Here is a 24,672-nt window from a genome sequence, read left to right as displayed (position 1 = left end):
AAAAAAACAATATTCACGTTTATTTGACCACGAATTGCTCATAAATACAAAGTATAAGTCGATGAAGAGACTAGTCTTTTTTATTTCGTTCTAGAATAAGAATAGAAGTGATAATCAAATATTAACGTCAAAATTAAACGTAGACTAAAACCACACTAGATGAGCTATTGTCATAAGTATCATATCAAAATCCTATCATAACAAAATACCCAAAAAAATAATTCATATTTTTTGCAGTCCAATCAGTATAACTGATGCGCATCTCAGTCACTTAACGTAACATACTATTTTACAACGTTTTTATTAGGTCGTATTCTTATTTATCCAATACAAATCTTGCAATCGATTTTTAACTAACTTCCCAACTAGCTAGACATTTGAAACTTTTAGAAAATATTAGAACACGATGCCAATGCATTCTTTAGCCATATTTAAGTAGAATTGAATTAATTTTCAGTTAATTCTGTTTTGTATGAAAAGTTATTTAGGAAGACATCCGTAATCCAATCCACTATTATTGGTTTCTAGGGGTCTGGGGTCCTAGCAACTAAATTATTAATATATACGTGCGTTACTATGGAAATCCATATGAAATGTCAAAATGACATTTCGGTATCATTTCAATTAAGTACATTTTTTTTGATTGTTTAAGCTAGTCATGTCAAGTTTATATGATTCATAGAAAATTTTAAAACGTTGTATATAAAAAGTTCGTTTTATCTTGTAATTATTTTACTACTAACTGTTACTAAATATTCGCTGAAACTATTAAACCGTGTTACACACAAAGAAAATTGACAACATCATAAAATACTTTTTTATAGTACTTTCTTAATTTAATTTACCATTAATTAAGTTACAATTAAACGACTTCAGAGATTTAATGGTCAAATTGAATTGAGTTGCCGATTTTATGATATTGTGAACTCCGGTGCATATACGATTTTAGGTTTGTCAAAATATATTTATTGGACAGTGTCAGTGGGTTTACTCTATACACAAGGCGGCTATCGATGGCTAAAATGATAAATATTATCAGTTTATCATGTTATTTATGTATTGAGGTGGTTAATTGTTACTATAAGTTAACCGCCTAAACTGTCAAAACTCTCTATCTCGCTCTACAAGTTAACACAGCCAAAAGAGTGGCTGTGAAAACATAGTATTTTTTGACAGTTTGTTTAGACAGTTAACTTATTGTAACTATCAACCACCTCAATACATAAATATGATAAACTATCGTCCATAGCCGCCAATAACCGCATTGTGTGTAGAATAGACCCACGTAGATTTAATGGTCAAATTGAGTTGAGTTGCCGTTTTCATGATTTTGGGAACTCCGGTGCGTACTCGATCTTAGGTTCGTCAAAATACATTTCTTGGAGCAGTCTCAGAAATAATTAAGCTGTCGATTTAAATGACTTTCTTGCATCTAAGGGTATTTTTAAACTCCACCCATAAGACGCGCTGACTTTTCAATATATTTTGTAATTTAAATCAAGGTATTATTAACATTAGTATATTGGCAAAAGGATTTTTCCATTTTGTTTATTTGACATCTTTGCATTTGCTTATATATTAGTTTTTAATAGTGATGCCTTAATAATATAAGTACTACCTTACTGCGACTTTTTACTTAAACTAACGGGACATCCGCATTTCTCATTTTTATTTTTCATGTCACTCCGAATTGCTCCGAAGGTACAATAAACATATCTACAACCTGTTGCACCCATTCCTAGGTACGTACAAAAGTATCGACACTTTGAAGAATCGATACTTTCTTTCGATATAATGTCAATACCCACACCCGGTAGTTATTGTGTGGATCCCGGGATTTCGGGATTACAATTTGACGATCCCGGGAATGGCGTTTTTTTCGATAGTTAATATTATGTTTTTTTATGTATACAAATAGCACTGATAAAATCGGTCAAAAATGTTAATAGCAATAATTATTAATTTATACTATTTAAGACATTTAATGTTAATATAATATTATGTACGTTCAATCTCAGAAATACATGGGTTTAACGGAGTAAATAATATTGTAATATAGATAATACTGTGAAAGTAAAGCAATTTATTTATTTATTTAAGAAAAGATAAAATTCATAAAATTCGGCGTAGAAATAAGTACCTACCTGCACGTCCGTGGCACTGGCGGTTAGACGCCGTTCGCGTGCCAGAACATCAGCTGGTTAAATGAACGAATTTATTATTTTTCTGATGTTCTTACGATTGCGTATGACAACAAAAAATGGTTATTTATTATCCGTGAGCATCCGGCGATTGCCCCTGTGACATGTACATGTACATACACTTCACTAACATAATTTTGTATACATACTAATTGATTGTGACTGATAAAAACATCAATGCTGAAGGTTTCTGAATTATGTTTACTAATCCCTGGATTTATAAGTATCGAAAATTGTCCGGGATCCCGGGATTGGATTCCCTAGTCGTGTGCGACCAGCCTTAATCTTAAATGACTGATTTTGAAGCTACATCATTACGTTCAAATTATTTTATACCAATTCACAAGCATTCAAGCCAAGTAAATCAAAGATTAAATTTCTTTAGTTTGACTAAGAATTAAAAAGTAACACAATTTTCTAAATTATTAATTGTTGTTTATTGAAAACCACGTGCCTCTATTTTTCTTTATTTAGTTTTTTGTTGGATAAGCATCTCTCCAAGAGTCAATAAATCACGTCTTTGATTTCATTCACGGTATGTATTAACAAACCAACAACGAGTCGTGATGTATGCGGAATATCGCACAGCTTCCGTTAAGTGTTAATGATTCTCGATTGAACAATCTGCCTTGACCGGTATTTAACGTACCTCTCTTTCAACTCAACACGTCATAATAACCTTACACGCAATAAATATAATACATTAAAGCAATAACTCGTCGGATTTCAAGTTTAACCATGTATTAACCGATTGTTATGCTCACGGTTTCATCTTCAATATAGTTTACATGAAAAATGTTGAAATTTAATCACTTTATCTTATTACTACGATTTTTTTTTTAAATATATAAATAAAATTACTTAATTTATGTATATAATAATATAACATATTTATTTTTGTTTATATTTAAACACTTATGCCATATATATTATGTACGTATACGGTCCCATGGTATGTACCCACTGACTAAATTAAGAATATACTTTATATACGAGTAGGTATATATTATAGAATATAATATCGTCACTGTTCTGGCAGAAGACACTAATTCGAAAAAATTACATATTGAGTTAGTTATACCAAAATGTTCCTTATTTCAAACTTCACCATCTGGAAACCTTCTTAATAAATAAACAGCTTTTATATTAAAGTCATCCTTTTTACGATTACTTAATAAACTCACATGATAGACCATTTCAAACATATTAACAACTTCAAAGTCAAATTACTCAACACTAGTATTCTCCAGTTAGTGTGTTCTGCCAGAACAGAGACGAATATTATATTGTTCGACAACAAGAAATCAGCGATAACAGGAAGTCGCTGTTTTCGCATATAGAAGACTTCTAGTGACGTACCTGTCGTGGCGGCAACGCGTGCTAGAGGAATGTTTAAATAATATATCGGTTTTCTTCTTTAAAATAAACCAAAATTCTACTAATAATAATTATAACATCACTCCTAATCGTTTTAGACATATTTTTATTATAAAAAAGTTTCAAACTACGTAAATTGACAGATTCGTGCACCATGGAAGCGTAAATTGAAATGATAAATTTGGGGGCGTTCCTCATTTGAAAACGGAAGTGTGATTAGCTGCATTGGAGGAGATTATTAGTACACAGTTTTAACACGCGGACAAGGTACTAATACCCTATAATAAAAGGCTTTCATGTACTATTAATATTTTTTAAAGTTTATTATGCTACAACAGATATTGATATACCCTTCAAGATATAGTTATTGTAATGAATATTTGCTTCATTCTTTTCACCTTGACTCTTTTTCCGTAAATCTTTTCCTTCTTATTTAGCTGATCATTTTTATGTAACATATTTTGAAAGATAATATTGTTATCACATGCTAATGCTGAGTATTGAGATAAACTTTGACAAAATAGTAAACTAATGTAGGTCAAGTGTAAAATAATTCTATGATAGCTACATTTGTTTCGTACATATATATATTTTTATACGATTGTATAGTAGTATTTTTTTGTAATCCTAATAAGATCATTATATGGGCTTCCATAGAGTGGAGGTTTGTATTAACAGATTTTGTTTTTACAACAAATGGATTTCAGCCAGTTGCTCAATCTATGAATTCCATACTTTGACTCATACACTAATTTATAAACAATATGTTTACTTGCCAGACCCATGATTCAAACCTGAGACACACGACGCTATAGGCCGAGGCTTAAGCCGTACCGCATCGTGTTTTTAGTATAGAGCAATGATTTTAAATCATTTTTATTAACGGAACCTTTCATAGTGTATACGACAAAACAGAATCCTTTCTTAAATCTTTTAGCGTAGATACATGTAATCAAATGTCCCATACACTGAAACGTGTAATTAAATAATAAATAGTAGATACAGCCAAAAAGGTTGTATATCACTTTTTATTTAATTTATTTTAATGAGGATAATTTTACTTATATAAACCAACATGTTTAGTGCAATGCAGTCATTTTTAACTGATTAAAATATATAGCTTTATAATGTTGATCGTTTATGATTCTCTTTAGATCTCGATCATAATGCAGTTAATGTCATGATCACATATGAAAAAAGGGTTAACGAACGTTTGCAAGTAACATTAATAAGTAATCACTCTCACATTCGCCGGAAGGGAAATGCTCATCTTCACTTTCACTTGGCAAACGAAATGGACATTACCGTTATTTAGTACTGCATTTCTTTGCTCTTTAACCATATAGCATTCATTCTAAAAACATTCCCCGTATGGGTAAGCGATAGTTGATCAACATACCAATATTTATAAGATGCTAGTTTGTCGATATACCGATAACTATTACTGCCATATATCTATCACGGTCATGTTAATAGTTTTTCCTATCTGACATTTCTGCCAAAATTGATATTTTGCATGGATAGGTAGATATCGCACAATTGTGTTTGGTCGTTTTCAAAAATCTTATACGTCATAATATTATAAATTTATCTTAGCAATACACCATTTTTTCATTTCTACATTATATAATATGTATAGCTTAGGCTTAGATGAAGATTGATTGGAAAATAAGATTCAAAAAACCACCTTGCATGGCATTTATGCTAGTCATGGTAATACAATTTCATGGTATTATTCATCGAATGCCTTGTTCAGTTTTCAGGTTTTCTGTAAATTTAATAATTTTGTAGGTAAAATATATTGCCTAAATACCCGCAAAATTATTTTAACAATTTCACAAGAAAATTAAAAGAGAAACTTTGAAAAAATACATGTAATACTAGAGATAGTCCACGACTTCCTCTACGTATGGAAATAAAAAGTAATCATAATATACAGAATTAAATTTAAAAAGTAAACCGATACGTTTTAATTTTTGTTCAGATTCTAACGTGAAGTACTGGCGCACGCCCTGCTACCAGTATTTCACTTCACTACTCCACCGCTACTACACGACCACTTTATCTATTGTTGCAAGTGCGTTATATTCGAGATGTATTATCTTGTAATTTCGAGAGACCAAAATGAAACTCTACTTAACTGGAATATAGTCTATAAGTTATGTATGTTCAGATTTCTTTAAAATTATAAACTGAACAAACAAATAGACAAAAAACTAAATTTTGACAAATATTTCAAAATTACAGACAAATACTTCAATTTCAAATAATTTATTTTATTTATGGGTCTAGTAGATTAGTTAAATTTAGGTTATTCTATCATTTTGATCACTCATTGTTGCAAGGAAAAATAGGTTTTTTGAATTCCCATCAGTTATATGTATAACGTTTGTCTAGATTTAGTAAACATCGTCATGTTCAATAAATTATTTTAAGAATTTTCTAACCGTTATTCTATTAGATTTAATCTTCAAATTCGATTAAATCATAACTAATAAATTACATTTACAAAAAGTTTGACCTGGGATTACACTGTGTACAATTTTTGCGATTGTCATAAAACTATCAACATGTCTTCCTTACGTAAAACAAAATAAATGTTACCTATTTCAAAAAAACTTAGACGGCTCTAACAAAAACCGTCAACATTATGATAACATTATGTTATATCAGATAAGGTATGTTTACACTGTCGTTAGAGAGAAAAATGTAAATAATATGTCAGGAAGTGGTGTTAATATTATGATAGAAACAGTCGCGCACGCATGAAACGAACTAAGGATCGATACACACGGTCGTAAAACGAGGTGGTCACGGACTAGAAAAATATGACCGCTTAATTTTCTTACGATTATCTGTTACGAACATAAGGTTTTATTTTAATAACACAATATTAACTTCACTTTGACTTTATATAATATATTTATAATTCAGAGCCATTCAGGTGTATTATGGAGACGTACCTACGCCCTCGGTTTTAATTGGTGATATGATTAATTAAATTAGACCTGAAACCATATTTCGTAATGCCAAGTCATGTAACGAGTATACTGCAAAGATGGAATGCAAAAACAAATGGTCAGCGATGTGAGAGAAGTACAAATTTAGGTGATATTACCAATTGGCGGAGTTACTAATGTAACCTATTATTGACTCAGTGAGCAATGAGCAATGGTTATACTTTAATTAAAATCTTTGTAAGATAAACAAACAACCGATTAAAATATATATAAATGGAAAAATCAGTCACCATAGATAGACCATAGCTTTAACACCAGCTTTGATGTATTACTAAATGACCGTCATGCTATAAAAACGCAAGAAATTTAAATCCCATTAAGTTTCCTGAAATATTACCAATATCCAATGCACTTTTCATTGAAGTCAAAATACATAATAATATTATGATCCAGACGTTACTATTAATAATAACATATTCTTTAATACGGTCGTGTTTAAGTGGATCCCATATTTCTACACATTTGAGAATTATACGTTCACAGCCTCATCCTGAATTAAACCCTGTTTCCTTATTTTTATGTTCTCTGATAAAAAGCCGGCTCTCACATCTAAACTCGCCTCGTCTGCCGGACAGCCATAAATCAAACCTTCCAATAACGTTGATCTAGTGTTGCATATGAAGACTGCGCACATCTACCCAGCGACAGTCGCACGTAACATTCGAAACATATAGATATTTGGATACGGCAATCGGCGAGCCGGTATAGGAATGACCAATTCGTATGTGTATGTATTAGTCCTGGTGTCTTCGACTCGCGGCCCGAAAACCATGTAACTTGTCGATTGCAACGTAAATGTTTTGTTCAAACTAAAAAGTCGTATTCGACCAACTTGCGGAGCTCCATTTGGCAACGTGTGTTTTGTGAATAACGATGACATCACATCAACGTATTCGACACATTACAGGCGAAACGAGTTTTAATGTGAGAGCCGGTTAACGTTTTGGTCACCTAATAACATTTGCGTCGTTTTTTTTCCTGATCGGTATCAACCGCGGTGTACGCCTAGTGCATCACGGCCCTAAAGTGAACGGTCGTTAGGAAGATTATATTTTTAGTACTTGACTATTATTACGCGCTGATCAGTAAGTGCCTGCCAGAGTTTGTTAATCAACATTGTACATGGTCATTAGTCCAGTGCATGAAGACGCATGCCGCATACCTAAACACGATAATGCTTTTACTATAATTACCTGGTAAAAGGTTATAATATAGATACATACATCGTGTAATGACTTGACATGAGAGTTTAAAAGAAATCATGTATGTATTCACATCCAGGCATACCAGTTATATGCTTGCCCTTTGTGAAGAAGAAAACTTTCAAAGTAGAAATTAAAACGCTCGCTTATTACATTTTATTATTTTTTTCCAGCCAAAATGTGTATTTAGATCGAGAAAAAAAATGCTTTAATACCCTTTTTGGAGCCAACACAGTTTTTAGAGTATACGTTTTACAACTTTGCACTTTTTGTGCACTTTTTACTACACTGATATGCCTCTTTGCCTAATTACTTCGTATAAAATTAAATCAAATAATATATGTAGTAATAAATAAATAAATGGATAATATATGTAAAAAATATTATTAGAATATATTACATCATTTTCATCCAAGAGTCGGAGTGCAAGGTTATAAAGTGTATACTCTACCTCAGATCTATTTATTTTATAGTGGGCAGTGACGAAGATTATTTATTTATATCGCAGTGAATAATTGCTACATACGAAAAAATATCAATACATACGTATAAAGTGATCAATATATTGTTATAATATACCAATAATCAGGCTCTATTAGGGAGAGGAGGGTAGAAGAGGCACCTGCCATGGGCCGCAAATTTTCCGATTCAGGAATAATACATAAATTCTTTCCATACCAAATTACATTTTTTTACAAATATCATTTATCTGTGACCGTACTAAACATCGATTCGATATAAATAAAATATATTTGAAGGTATACACATTTTTATTATAAGTTATATAACCGATATTTACATATAAAATTAAAAATTAAATTTTAAAGAAAGTATTCAAAAATACCGTTATCATGTTTTAAAGAACTTATTAAAAATCATTTTATTTATAAAGATAAATATAAAATATGATATATCTACTAATACGAGTCGTCTGTTAAAGTTTTATTAAAAAAGTTATTTTTTTGATGCAGTATCGGAACACAATCTTCTTCTTCTTCGATGGCGCTACAGCTCAAGTCGAGCCCTGGCCTCCTCCGTCTTTTCCAGTTCATGATTTTTAGCAGCTGGTTGGCATCTTTTGTAATGTTGTCACCCCATCGTGTGCGTGGTTTTCCCACTGGCCTTTTCCCCTTGGGTTTCCTTCGAGGATCTTGTTCGGTATCCGTGACTCAGGCATGGGCTGGACATGACCTGCCTAGTTTAGCCTCTGGAGTTTTATGAAGGTGAGAGTTTTGAATCTTGGTATAAGCGGTATAGTTCCGTGTTGTACCTAATTCTCCACTCCCCACCATCATTCATGGGTCCGTATATCCGTCTCAGGATTTTTCTCTCAAAGCCGTCCACCATTTCAGCTGCTTTCATATTTAGTCTCCATGACTCATGTATGCAACGACTGTGCGTATAGCGGTTTTATAGAGCCGGGTCTTGTGGTCGTGGACATTTCTGGTTTGAATAAGGGCAGCAATGAGAAGTACGATTTATTTGCAGCGGTTATTCGGGGTTTTATTTCTTCATTTTTATTATCGGAACATAATAAAAATGATTAATTTCCTACAACTCGGTCATATATTGAAAGTTAACTATTTTTTTTATTCAACGAATAATTCACAAGATTTAAGAATGTAAGATTCTAATTATTGAACAATAGAAAAAATATTTAGGTTCGATTCCTGCTGGGTGTCTTCCTTTTTTGAAAACAGATTTTTTTCTATTGGTTAATTATGTTCTCAGAAGTGTTTTCAAAATTATGTATGTTTTATATTGATTGATTATTCAGGCTTAGATTCATAATATACTTAGAATTCTTCATTTTTGACCGTTAAATGAACATAAAATACATATAGTGTGTTCCAGATATCTACCTGTTTTAGTTTTATAAATTGCACGAGCATTCTAATCCAATGTCATAAGTAAGTATATTAAATTTGACATTTTGCCTAATGTTTAATGAAAGTTAACACTGATAATAGAAAAAAATAAACTTTTCCAGCAATTTCGCGTACCTATCTGTTAAGGTTAATTATCCCATTGTCAATCTTTGATGAAATGTCATTAAAACAACCGTTTCAAAAAGTTTTTCTAATGAAATAATATTAAGTATGATTGTTCAGCAATCAAAAAAAAAACTACTTAGCGTCCCTACTCAACCTTTTGTTAAAATTAAAAGCATTTCGTTCCCAAAATATTTTAATACCATGGCTTTCACTCACTTTTAATTACGCATATTAAACTTAGATGAAGTCTTTATGTCATAACCATTATAGAATCATAATGCGGAATATTTTTAATTAGTAAACAAATAAATAGTTACAAATATTATAAAGAAGATTTAAATGTTAATTTTATTGTGTTATGTTAATAACAACGGAACCCTTGAGGCTGTGCCACAAGGGTACAAAGTGTCGCACTCTTTGGCGGCATTCGGAATACGTGTCCCAGCCACGTAAAGCGTCTCTTCGTGATACCTTCAATAACCTGTAAGGCTGTGGTGCCTGCTCACGAACTCGGGTGTTTGTAACGCGGTCGTACCAATGTACCCCTAAGATTCGGCGGAGACATCGATTCTCAAAGCTCAAAAACCGAGACTCTTGAAGCTTAGTAAGATGCCATGTCTCACAGCTGTGGCCGGCTCTCCCTCACCCTGCAGCGGTGCTACAATAGCGACATACGTGCTGCAGGACTGACATGGTGGGAGGAGCAAGAGTTGGCGATGGACCGAGGGAAGTGGCGCCAACTTGTGCTTGCCCTATGCGCCAATGTTGGGACGTGACAGGGCGGAAGTAGAAGAATAAGAAGAAAAGAAGATGTTAATAACACCAATATATAGATGCATGTTATGTTTGGCAAATATTAAGTAGGTACATACTCCATAATATAGTCAATGAAATACTTGAAAAGGGTCAATTAATAATTAATTTGATTCGTGTAAGTATTTGATTTTTGCGCTTCCTTCTTTGAGTTCTCGGTATGTTGCCAAAAGAAAATAAAAAACGGCATTTTTATGATATGGGGTACTATTACTTAAAATTTAATTAATATCAACATTTATGATACAATCAGAAAAAATCTATTTATTTGTATCGATTTTTCAAGAGTTAAAATTTATTTATGTGTGCCGGTTAATTAAAGTTATACTTTTAATAAGGGCGAGATAATTGCTGTCGAATAAATTAAGTATGTTATTTTATAAACTAGATCCAATATTAGTTCGATAGAATGATCAGTTATCAGGCCAGGACAACTGGGCGCCACACAAGCGAATAAAATTCGAAAATAAATAGTCGTTCGTCAATTATAGGTACTTTTAAAATATGTATTTAATATTATTATTTATTAATACTTGCCGAGAATTTAAATATGCACACGTAAATAATGCTTTAATAATTGTGCATATGTTTAAGTTCCAACGTGAAGAGAGTTCTTTGTTTATAATGAAAGAGAAGAGAGTTATTTTTATATAAAGCCTCATGCATGATAATTATCAATCCGCAATATAAAACATTATGTTAAGAGCAAAATGAATTAAAAAACTAAGTAGTAGATAGAAACTGGTTAAATTCCTCGTCTACTTTCTGTATAAACGTACTATGTAACGGACGTGTATTTATTTTATTCGACAGTGCGGCACCCAATTGTCCTAGTGCCCAGTTGTCCTATTTCTAATTGCCCAATTTCCAATGTCCCAGTGCAACAAAAACTAACCTCATAACACATTAGCGACGATTGCACTGATATTTTAAACTCATCGCATTCAAATCAAATCGGACATCTCATATAATATCGTTCTTACTTGTTATTTTATGATTTTGCCACACGTTCCTTTATTTTAGGCGATTTTTTGCTAGTACAGTTAAAGAAGTTTTACTTTGAAAATTTCTAAGTTTGGGACGATGCGCAACGTGATAGTTTATGGTTATACTCGCTGGGAAGTGTGGTAGCTTTTGAATATATAAAATTAAAACCCGGTTAATCAGCTGATATAAAAATGACTCACAGAATCAAAGATGATACGACAAAGATAATAATATGTAGACGCTATTTAAATCATCATTGTGAGAACCATTTTATTTATTTATTTCAGTGGCGGACTGGTTTTCGTTTCTCGTAATATTAAGCCCGGTCGCACATTAAAAATCGTCTAGACTGGGATATGGTCATAAATCAAAATCGGGCACTAGAGCCCGAACTATGTGAAAAGTATTCTAAAATTGGCGTGAGCAGATTGTCAGAAAGATGGTCCGGGGAGGACCAATTATTGGTTGAAATAAATATATTTGCAAAAAGTTAAAGAGATTATGTATTTTATTTACAAAAAAAAAATCGTACTAGTACTTATATAACCAATTGTAATGATTTTTATGATTTAGCATTTATTAATTTATTGGGGGAAAAAATGTTAATTTCTGTCAAGAATTTTAGTTTTATACTTTGTGTAGTAATTGTCCGATTCCCTCACAGGGACCTAACTATCATTCTATTTGTTTTTCAATTAAATGTAGATCTCAGATGCATCTAGAAAATATCATGCTATTTTTTTGAATTTGAGTTTTGTACTTTGTGTGGTAATTGCTCGTTTCCCCCACAGGGACAAAACAATCAATTTATTGTTTTCATTTAAATGTAGGTCTCACGTTTACTGCATTACACTCAGGAATGCCTTACTTCTTTGTAGGTTAATTAAGGTAAATTAAACTCTTAGGTAATTAGGTATACCTACCTATTTCACCCTTGAGATATCCATTGAGATGACCTGAATAGCGAAGTTAAATAATTGCATATGTGAAACAAGAGAAAAATCACTGAACAACGCACAAATTTCATGTTTGAACTTTATTTACTACGTTGCCCTTCTCAATTTCTTTGAGATTACAAAATTAATAATATTTCTTATTATTATTAAGTATAATAACCTTTTAGTCACTGATATCTGTCTATTTTTCTCCGCCAATGATTTTTGCACATTAAGAACGCAGCACATTTAGTGTGCATGAATTATTAACGAATTAAACCAACGTTTTCATACAATTCTCACATACAATTAAGATCGGCTTATAAACATTCACTTTACATAATAATTAAAACGCTGTACGTATTTATTTAGATTAATCTTAAAGTGTTAATAGGCTAGACATTGTACACACAAAACCGAAACAGTTGGCAAATATACATATGCAATAACTATATTATGAAGCCTAGCATTAGTGTTTTTTTTTACATAATTTTAGTCACACCATTAAAAACCCATTAGTGATTTTAACTATAACTAACAGTCTGTCACCGACGCATACAATCTTAGCACGTCATGAAAATGTTGGGTGAGGGCAAAGGTTTTTGACTGATTCTGATTTTTTCGCTAATTGTCAGATCAATTGGACGAGTATTACTATCTTGGTGGCGGTAAATATAAAAAAAGAAATACGTTCACACTAAACACATCATGTAAGTTATGTGTGCACAACATGATCAAAGTGGTTCTGGCAAAGAAGAATAAAATTCACACATATGTTGCGTGAAATGTGAAATTGTGGTCGAATTCAATTGAATGGAGTCAAAACAAAGCAGATAAGGTGGCCTACCGAGTCGCGTCGCGTGTTTATCGTATATTACAGCAGGAGACAACCTTTAAAAATGGTGTTATTTAATTATTAATTAATTAATAAAATATCAATTTAAATGCCATACGTGTAAGAATTGCCTAATGATGAGCAGGGGAATACATAATATTATCATACACAAAATCTCCTAAATAAAATTTTAGCAGTATTTGCAATATACTTATACTTATTCATACCTACACCATTTAAATGTAATGTTTACGAATCTTATATAATAATATTAACGCATTCGCTGCTGAATAGATAATGAGATTTTAATTGCCCCCTTTAAAATACACGTTAATTACATCGATCGGCCGCCTGGTCATTACGCGCCGTGTGCGTCTTCCGCGTCCAAAGTATTAATATCGGTACTGTTCGGTTATCAGGAATACAGCAGAAAAGACATTTTGAAAACAGCCGATAAACTGGATTATTTGTTAGGTTAACCTAACCAAACCTAACCTAACCTAACCTAACCCAACCTAACCTAACCTAAACTAACCCAAACTTACAAGTAATCCAGTATATCGGGTATTTTCAAAATGTGTTTCCGCTGTATTCCTGATAACCAAACAGTACCTTCATTTCTTTGTATTAGTATACCTTATACACAGTGTTTCAAAGTTTCGCTTAGTTATATATTATTAGGGTAGATATTACGTACGTGCGCCCACAGGCATGCGGTTAAAAACCCTTGTTATAGATGGTGACTAGTTATTGCATCTGTATTGTATTACCATAATTTGAGGTTGTAATATTTAATAAGTCGTATCTTATCAAGGACCATCTACTTCTGCGGGTCTATTCGATACGCAAGGCCGCTAAAGTCATAAAGTGATAGTATTTACGGCTAACTAGGGTAGGTTTGTATGGGGCTATTAGAACTTATTGCAACAATTACAATAATTTGGTTGGTATTGTTGCAATAAGTGCTATATTTTAATAGTGCGTCTCTTGGCTGTAATAAAATTTAGAGCGAAAGCGAGAGAGAGAGACAGTTTGGACTGATGAGACGGCTTACTTATTGTAACAATTATAATACCTCAATAAATAATGTATGTAATAAATACTAACGTTTAATCACTTTAGCGGCCTTGTCTATAGAATAGATCCGCTGAAGCCTCCTCCAATCTTCAAAAAACCTCACAATATAATACTGATATCTTATAAGAAATATAAATAATATCAATATGTACCGACAGCCAAATGTTTTCAATCACTCACACAATGCATGCTTACTGGGTAGTACGTAAAAAGGTTCTCACACTCTGGCTCGCCGGGCTCCAAGCGCGAGTATGCCGATTACATGGAAAAAGTTTTACATTTATTGGGTCGCTTGAGATTTAAAACAAACTTATACAAGTACTTCACGATAGCATTATTGTCTGCTCGAACATCTTTCGATGAAGCGGCTCAAACAGGAGAAAGTTTTCATTTTAAATATGTCACAATATTGTACCAATGCTTATTACCTATCTATAATTTTAATTAATCTATAAATTAAGAAAAGGATAGTAATCAGTGGCAGAGGTATATTGCGCTAGAAGCAGAGATGGTAGCAATGCAACTACATATTCACTAAAAAAGACACGTTAAAACGCTAATATTTTCAATCTTCCTATAGGGCAGTGGTTCCCAAAGTTGACTGGGCTCCGACCCATATAACAAAAATTTCCAATCTTGGGACCCACCTCTTAGCTGTCTTAGAGAAAAGAGGGCATAATATTGGTAATGCTCAGATTCCCTAGTGGCGAGTCGTGGAACTACTTAATGCTGTCTTATTTGTTCTAATTGAAATAAAAAAAAATATTTTTTATAAGTGTTACCAATATGAATGAAAGACTGTTGAAATAAGAAACACAACTTAAATATTTAAAAAAATATTACTTAAATACCTACACCTGCAAGGATGTATTTGTTTCTTATTTTTCTTCATTACAGTTATAGCATCAACTTCAACTTTAGTTACTTTAATCGCAGTGAGTTTGATATATCCAATTTATTTCGGTATTTTGTTTTAATGTTAACCATAGCCGAAAATCCAACCTAATATAGATATGAGGTAGTAAAGAGGAGCAGCACTTTCATAGCTTCATCAAACAGGCAAGGATAATTATCAGCAACTGAGAGCCAGAATTTCGTTAACTGTTTACGATTGAAACTATTTTTCAGTGACGTATCTTCTGATAAATCAATTAGTTCTTCACTTGCTTTTGTTGACATATTAGTTGGTAACTCGTCTTGAAATGGGTTACAAATCCAACGCAACGAATCAAACTTTTTCATCTCGTCCCCAAAATAGTCGTCAAAGTTCGCCGCGCTGTCGCCGACTGAGCTGTCAGTATGGCTGGTGCTAGCTGGCGATATTCCGCGACTGTGCTGCCATATGTAGTGCATTGGCAAATTCAAATTATTATTATTTTATAACAATATTTTCCGCAACTTAAGTTTATTTCAATGTTGAGGAATTATAAATAGCTGAATGAAATATCAAATTTATCACTTCCTATTTTTGTTAAATTCATCTGTACAGTGGCGAGGGCCCACTCAATATTCGCTTGCGACCCACTGGTGGGTCGCGACCCATAGTTTGGGAAACCATGATATAGGGTGTTGAAACATGAAGTTTTAAATCAAATCAAATCAAATTTATTTATTTTACATATAATGAACATAAATTATAAATTCAAAGCGTTCACGACATGACATAAATAAAGTGTTTATAAATTTAAAAATAAAAATACAGAGAATAAGTAATACAATAAGAAATAAAATAAGTAACAAAATAAAAGTAGATGGAAGCACACAGAGTGAACTTTGATAGACCCTATCTTAAAAACTTATAAATCAACGTCCACCTAAATTCACCCTCACGTAAGTGGAATATATCAATATCCGAAGCGATTTCATTAAACATGGTTACTGCCCTCCCAATTGGCATTACTAATGGCAGGTTAGTTCTGCACCGTGGGAGAACAAACAACGGATGCCCTCGATTCCTAAGGTAATTATCAGAGACACACAAGCCAACAGCACCAAGAATGGCAGAGTTCACATTTACGCCGCGTATAAGTCTGAAAAAATATTTAGCTAAATAAAGATCCCTTCTAAATTTTAAGCTACAGTATGTAAGCATCCCTAAGAGAAAATCAGTCGGATAGAGCCACGGATAATATCCATACAGCCGAAAGAAAAGGAGTCTTAAAAATTTCTTTTGGACTCTCTCCCGTACTTCAACTGATGTGGGGCCCAAACGATAGACCCACTCTCAAGTCTGCTTCTAACTAAGGAGTTATAGAGATTTTTTAGTACCGTAACATCCAAAAAGACCCGGGAAGTACGCAAGACAAAGCCCAACATCTTTAGCACCTTTTTACAAATGGTCAGAGCATCCAATAGAAAGAGAATGTATGCGTTCAAGATGTGGTACTGACGGAGGTTGCTTTATATTCTATCGACATCCAGACAAAAAAATATCCATATACTGGAAAATTTTAGCATCAAAGAACGTCTCTCGGCCAACTACAAGAGATGCGTTGTCCGATTGTGATAAGAATAAAAGATTAAACAACACCACCAAGAAAACGACTAAATTAACGTTAACTGAAGCTACAATATCAGCGCAGGATTACTCTATATCAGGAGTAGTCAACCTTTTTATACCTACCGCCCACTTTTGTATCTATGCTAGTAGTAAAATTTTCTAACCGCCCACAGGTTCCACAGTAATAGTGATTTATAAAGTAGGGAAGTAAAGGGAAGAAATTTATAAAGCAGAGTCACAGCAAGTTAAATGATAATATACTTGATATTAATTACATGCCATTCGCTAAGTTTGCCAGAATAAATCTATAGCGCCATTTAATTTCACGTACGTAACGTGAGCTAAACTTATGCGATGACGATACAATTATCTAGTATATTTTCTGTAATTTAAATTGTCACAGAGAATTTTATGACAACATGATGAAAATGTTTTTAAAACCCCTACCGCCCAATGACGTAAAGTATATAAAGAGAGATACATTCTCAATATTATACTTAGTATACTTTTTAAAAGAAAAACTAAATTCACTTAAAAAAAATAATTTATTAAGCTACGAAGTCTCAATTGAGTCTTATTTAGCTTTTCTTTAAAACATATACTGTTAATACATATTATTACAATAATTACTCATACAATTATTACAATACAAATTTACAGGAGAGGAAAAAAAACAAAAACAATTTAAACTTGTAATTGTAAACTTAAATATGTTTTTATAAAATACTCAATCGTTGGCAGTTTGCAGATGATCTATACTTGTGATTAGACATTGATGATTATTTTAATTGAAACATGTTACACCTATATAGCAATGCAAAAATATCGCGATCTTGCTGAACTGAAATCGAATTTTATATTTAATTAAACGTGATTTTTTGTTTAACACCCCATATGTTTTTTGTAAAATAATTGCGGTGAGATTTAATAATATTATTAACATGAAATTGGTTTAGTATTTTTATGGTGACTCGCTTGATTATTCTTTTCGCGGCAAGAAACATAATTGGAAGTTCCGCCACTGAGATTGGTGCATTTGTTACCTAATTAAATGGATTTTTATACTAAAATTAGGTATGTTAAGATATTGGAAAAGTATTTATAAGCTTCCGGAAACGTCTGTTCCTATATGATTGGTAGTAAAGATAAGATTAAGATAAGATAAGACTGTTAATGAATTCTTGACATTGTGGTTTACAAACCTTCAGGTTTTTGTCACGGATATATTTAAAAAGTGAATTGACTTAATGTTCATGTTCTGTACCTACTTAATTAATTTTCAGCAAAATCAGACATGAAGAACAGCTTTTTTTTAAATACTACAACAGACGCTTTGCAAAAACTACATATCTAAATGAATTAATTGTTATCTCACTTGGAAATGAACCCGGAGCCCTTGGATAAAAAGCCAGTATCTTACGCATTAAATTACCGTGGGTACTAATTGATTAATTATCTAAGTATGGTTAGAGTACCTGAATAATTTCTACTATTTTTACGAACGTTTGTCTAATTAATTAATGGAATAAAGACTACAAACGGTTGTTTTTATCAGTTGTATACATATATATATATATAATATATATAAACAATATGAAGATGCCGAAAAGAAAAACCCAGTATATAAATACTACAACACCTGTAAGTATGATACAATTAATTATAAAAAAAACAGGGATTTCAGTTGTTCCCATAATTTCCAATATTCACAGATTAATGATATCTGCACATATTATAACATGTGTTATAAAAACACACAAAGTTACGATATAAAACAAGGAAAAATATTATAATATAATATCTAATAATAGAAGTAAGTTTTAACTCAGCAAAAGCTTAATGATTCTAATAAAATTTTGCATATTGACTGCTTAATCCGCAAACCAGCTAACTGCACTTTGACCAAAAATGAGATTTTTATGGCATTTTGTTATAAAGCATGTTTTCGATGCTCACACAAAATAAATTTCAAACTCTTAAACTTATAAATAAACGCGTTATCGTTCTTCACACAAAACACCCAACTGCGGGTGTCAAATTTCCAATATCGTAAATGGAATAACTCAGCTCTTTATATAAGAAGAGAAGTGTATTTTTGGAATTATTAAATTCCGCTCAGTAGTTAAATTATTAAGTCTTTTCTCCTTCCTGAACAATTTGTCTAAATGGAGTTTGCCGGTTTCCATATTAAGCAGTCGATATGCAAAAATGCATTGCTAGAATTACTGATTAGTATACCTTATTAAATCTCTAATTTGTTGGTGCAGTTTTTTGCAAAATAATTAAATATTTCGCAATTACCTTAATAATATAATAATAATAATGAATAAACACTGTTTCCAACGTAATAATGAAAATTGCCAGCGTTTGGTATCAGGAAGAATAAAATTATGTGTTAATGCGAGGTGGCACCGCTTGATACAGCACGCAGGGAAAAACAAAAACTTCCTCAATGAATTATTTTATTGTTACGCCATTGATAGTATTCGACGATTAATAAATAGTTATTAACAATGAAATCCGTGCTTTATTAATTAATTAATAAATAATGCACATTATAAAAAAATATTACGATCAATAAAAATAATTGTACATACACAAGATAAATTATTGTACATACAAAAAATGGTCTGGAATTTAAAAAAAAACCTCGGGTACATATTTCATTGGCAATATCAACAATGAATAATAAAGTATTTCGGGCGGTAGCTTTGTGTTAGAAACCCTCTCACCCTGAATAATGTTATTTCAAACCCGATTTGATCCAAGATTTTTATTATATTTTTTTTCTAATTGGAATGATTACGTTTCTGACATACCCCTTATCAATAACTTTTTCAGGAATCCTACTTTTAGAACATGATACATTAAAATGTAGAACGATTTTATAATTGTTTATTTATCAATTAGTAGTTGGCAGCATTGTAACCAAATAAAAACAAAATATTCACCATGTTTTGCTTGAATTGTATTACTATTATTTGCTATGATTACTCATCTAAATAAAAGAAGTATGTAAAACGTATGAAGTTCATTAACTTTCCGCAGTTAATTTAATCATTATCCTTATTATGTTTATTTTTAGTTGCATATTCACATATTTAAATGCTAGTCTTTATCTTTACTAGCTTTGGTTTCATAGCTATTAAAAAATATAAATTTACATAGGTAGAAGTAATGTTTTACGCTAACATACCTACAACGTGGTGGGAATAGAATCCAAATTAGAGAGTAGGTAGTTATTTTTAAACCAATATGTATATTGGGAAAATATACCTAAGTAACTGAAAAAATACTTATTTGTTTTGAAATACATTAGTATGTGTATACTTTTTTCGCCAATAGGTAGGTATAGCATCACCTATAAGTACTAAAAAATTCTAGAATAGTCTAGTAAAAAAAAGCTAATATATATGAAGAACATTTACATGATGTACGATGCAATTTGATGTGATATGAAGATTGATATAGTTAAATGATAATAGTTCATGTGTATCATTTCATTTTATAATTATTTTTAGTGTGTTTCCTGACTATAAAAATGGCTATTTATCCAATATGTCGAAGGATCGCATGTTACTTGATGCTCAGTGCTGACGACTCAATAAATCAACTGGAATTATTTAAAAATACAAAAATTGCTAAGAATACACGAAACACCCTTAAGTTGACCTCAAAGAACCATGAGGTTTCGCGGAATACCATTTGGGGAACACTAATGTAAAAAAATCACACGCCCTTCACCTTAGCGATAGGTAGGGGGGGCCACCAAACATCCTGGTCTGGGGGGCCGCTTCCGGATGTGGGGGCCATGCAGGTGAGTGGTGAGCGATAAAGAGCAATATGGTGAGTGAACGAGGAATACGCGTAGTACATTTATAATAATAATAATATATTACGCTTTACCTAAAGAGCGTATATAAAAAATAGTTTTATTCGTTCCCATGCCTTTACACATCTTCAGAAAATATCTATACCTAATATGTATTATAATTCGTCACTGTTCTGGCAGAAGACACTAATTCGAAAAAATGACATATTGAGTTAGTTATACCAAAATGTATTATTTCAAACTTTACCGTCTGGAAACCTTCTTAATAAATAAACAGTCTTTATTTTAAAGTCATCCTTTTTACAATTACTTGATAAACTCACATGATAGACCATTTAAAACATTTTAACGACTTCAAAATCAAATTACTCAAAACTAGTATTCTCCAGTTAGTGTGTTCTGCCAGAACAGAGATGATATAATGGCTGTATATAAATGTGATACACTATTCAATATAAAAGCATTTCTTTTCACTGTCAGTGGTCGATAGTATTAAAAAACATATTTATAAATGTGTGAATCGGAAATAGTAATAATATGTTAATAGCACAGTTTGATAACTTCAATGAATGGAAGTGTAAATTAAAATCTATTAATGTACGTACTTATTTAATTTCTTGAAACAATATAACGTGCAGATTAAAAATAATATCTCCCAAGCGATCTTCTGCTCTAGATTTTGCATAATATTCATTGAAGTGGGAACTGGTTTAGTAAATGTAAATATTTTCGCTTTTCCCTGTGATACGAGAAACGTCATCTATAGACACTGACTTGGTCACGATTGCACGATGGTATAGTAAAGAATGACAGCCGATGACATGAATAACTAACGTTTAAATATATTTGGACGTTTACATGACGGGAAACATCGATAGATTCAGATCAATATAACAAATCTATTGGATATCCGATATACCATTAACACAAGAATCATTTAACTAGGTATGTACTTACATTATATAACAACCGTATTCTTATAGCTGAGATGTTAAGTTATGAGATTTTTAAATAAGTAAATCTAACTCTCTGAAACTGTGTGTTGTTAGTCAAATGTATTTGTATTATAGATTACACTGATAATTTAGATAAATAATTATTTGTATTATTAATTGTGTTTTAAACAGCAATTCTTGTCATGAATCGTATCACATCTACCAAAAATCGCATATTCTTTAAAAATGTACGTATTAATTTTGATTCAGTCCAAGGATCTAATTGTCGGGTATTAACTATTCCACGTAACAATATGTATATGCTTAGAAGTCACCAAAGTAGGTAGTTTGACTTATTAGATGAATATAATTCAAATTTGTATTATAACCTGTTTACACATGCATGGATTTACTGCTGGTGGTACTCATTGTCGCGATGATAATAATAAAATGCAAAATATGTAAAAAAATTATTGTCACTAAGCACTACATGCATGGATCAAAGAAAGCTAGCGACTTCTGAATTTTCTCGCGATAGTTATTATAACTCGCGCGATATATTATGCGCATGCGGGGTAGAATGAAGTAGAAACTCTAGTACTTAGCTAAATACTTATTATAAACTACACAGCGCAGAACACAAAATATGCACGCAAATATAACAAACGCATCTTGCTAACACTTGAAAAATGACAATCAGCATTTTTGGGTGTAAAAAGTTATTGTCGAGATTTCGCTATTACTAGCAGTAAATCCATGCACGTGTACGGGTGTAAATATAGTTAGACAAACATTAATATTAAATATTTTAATAATGCTTTACGTAAGTATATTAGTGTTTTGTCATTGATTTATTTGATAGATGGTTACTCAATAGTAGAGAAAACATTCACGATGGCCAAGTGGCTGAAGCGTCGGCCTATAATGTCGTCGGTCCCAGGCTCAAATTCTGGGTATGGAAAATACACATATTGTTTTTCAATTTGTGTTTGTAGTCAGCGTATAGACCTAATAGGTTTAGCAAGTGGCTATCATACATTGTTCATAAAAACAAAAATATTTTAATACAAACCTTCACTCTGTGGAGGCCCATATGATCATATTACGATCGGACATGGTTTTATGTATTAGATATAGAGAAAATGTTAGGTACTGATTTCAGGCATACATAAATACTAGTGATATTGCATTTACTTATTATATACCTAAAAAGTCATGAATATGCTAAAATGATGATATCAAAATATTTCTATTGGTATCATACGTTTTTCAATCAATTTTTACTACTCGTAAAATCACGGATTCAATCGGAAAATATGTGAATATACGATTAGTTTTCTATAAACAAAAATTTCGTAATATATTATAATATCACTAAATCATCATACAGAATTTTTAACGCAATTATTATATATAACTATTAATATATTTTTAAACTTCATATCATAAGAAAAGGCATAAGTAAGGAAAATATATTAAAATAATAGGTAATATAGCATTTACATTATTTTCAACAGTGTAACTATTTCGATATTACATACTTACAACTGTGTTTGTAGACCGAATATCAAAAAAGAAATTCGACTCAACTTTAATTTGCCTCATTTGATCTGGATTAGGTTTGTTCGAGCAATACAGCATTGAAATAATTAATATACACACAATTTTTAACTGGTAATTTAAATATACCGTAATTCTTTTCATACCGCTTTATTATAGTACAATTAATTCACATTCACACCAATTCAATTCAAATACATAATTTCGGCGCCTCAACCACTTACACTAATTAAATTAATAAGAGATTATATTATTCACGTACATAAGTCATCAGATTTTTTTTTGAAATTCATTTGCAGACTATTGTATTTTTAGATTTTTAAAAGTAAAAACTCTAACATCAACTACTTGCTTAATTTTATGCTAAGTAAATTAAATATGCAATTAAATGTATTGGTAACTATTTTGATTGATATGTATATTTTTTACTACAATCTATAAACTAACCTAACCTATTCAATCTCATTATCTAAATGAAATGTCAAAAATTTTCTACCATTTATAATTATTACTCATCTTTTAATTAGTTATTAGTTTTTCAATAAAACAAGTTCGTGGGTGGGTATCATTTTTTAAATTTTATTCTTCGTCGGCTTTATGTTTATAAAATCATTAATACGTATAATTAGCTTTTTGAGCTTTTTTTGTCCAATTTAATTTCATACGTTAATTAAATATGTTTATTCAACATTAGCTACACATTGAATTGATTGTAAAATGTTTAATCATTTTTAAGCGATATAATATAATGTAATACGATTTTCATCAATTGAAGATAAGCTATCGGACTGTGATTTAGGGCCCCCGTTCCATTAGCATTAGGCCCCAATACTTTGTATTATGTAGGTACAGATAAGACATGTAGCTAGTAACAACAATACTATAATACAAATTCAGCAAAAAACTTGATTGTTGTGTGAAAATGTGCGAGAGAAATTAGTCAAATAATATTTTTTTTCCTAAATATATAATTTTATGCTAAATATATAGATAAATATTTCTTAATTATTCCTTAAGATATTGTATTGAATTAGACAGAATTATTATTTTCATTTTTTTACACTATTATTAAAAAATAGTCCTTACCTTTAGCCCTCCCATATTCAGGATATTCATAACAATAACGTCCTTGAAATATAAAATCACGTCATTCCTTCTGGAACGGTCTGTTTAATTTCACTTAACGTTTATAGAGCTTTTGCTCTCACAGTCAAATAAAAGAAGCTTTCGATAAATAAATTATCAAAAAGCTTTCACTAACAAAATATAATAAAAAATGTTCTATTAAAAGCGTAAAAGTTTTTACGAAACATATTAAGAAAATTCACAGTACACTTTTAACTTTTGAAGCTTTTTATAGGATTGGATGAATTATTAAGCTTTAAACTTTTAAATGTAGAAGTT

General features: G+C 31.4%; 1 protein-coding gene across 1 annotated transcript in view; it reads right to left on the bottom strand.

Moving 5' to 3' along the window:
• Positions 1-24,466, bottom strand: part of LOC147063929 (uncharacterized) — an 84,747-nt gene extending 60,281 nt beyond the window's left edge. Inside the window, exon 1 of the mRNA XM_085958563.1 lies at positions 24,355-24,466. Within this exon, the coding sequence (XP_085814689.1) occupies positions 24,355-24,384 (30 nt within the window). The 5' untranslated portion in view covers positions 24,385-24,466. The remainder of the gene's footprint in view (positions 1-24,354) is intronic.
• Positions 24,467-24,672: the final 206 nt, after the last annotated feature.

Source organism: Rhyacophila brunnea, unplaced genomic scaffold, assembly GCF_057557595.1.
Source record: "Rhyacophila brunnea isolate RB1 unplaced genomic scaffold, BYU_Rbru_1.0 scaffold_8, whole genome shotgun sequence".
Taxonomy (NCBI): Eukaryota; Metazoa; Arthropoda; class Insecta; order Trichoptera; family Rhyacophilidae; genus Rhyacophila; species Rhyacophila brunnea.
This window is presented reverse-complemented; position numbering and strand designations above follow the sequence as displayed.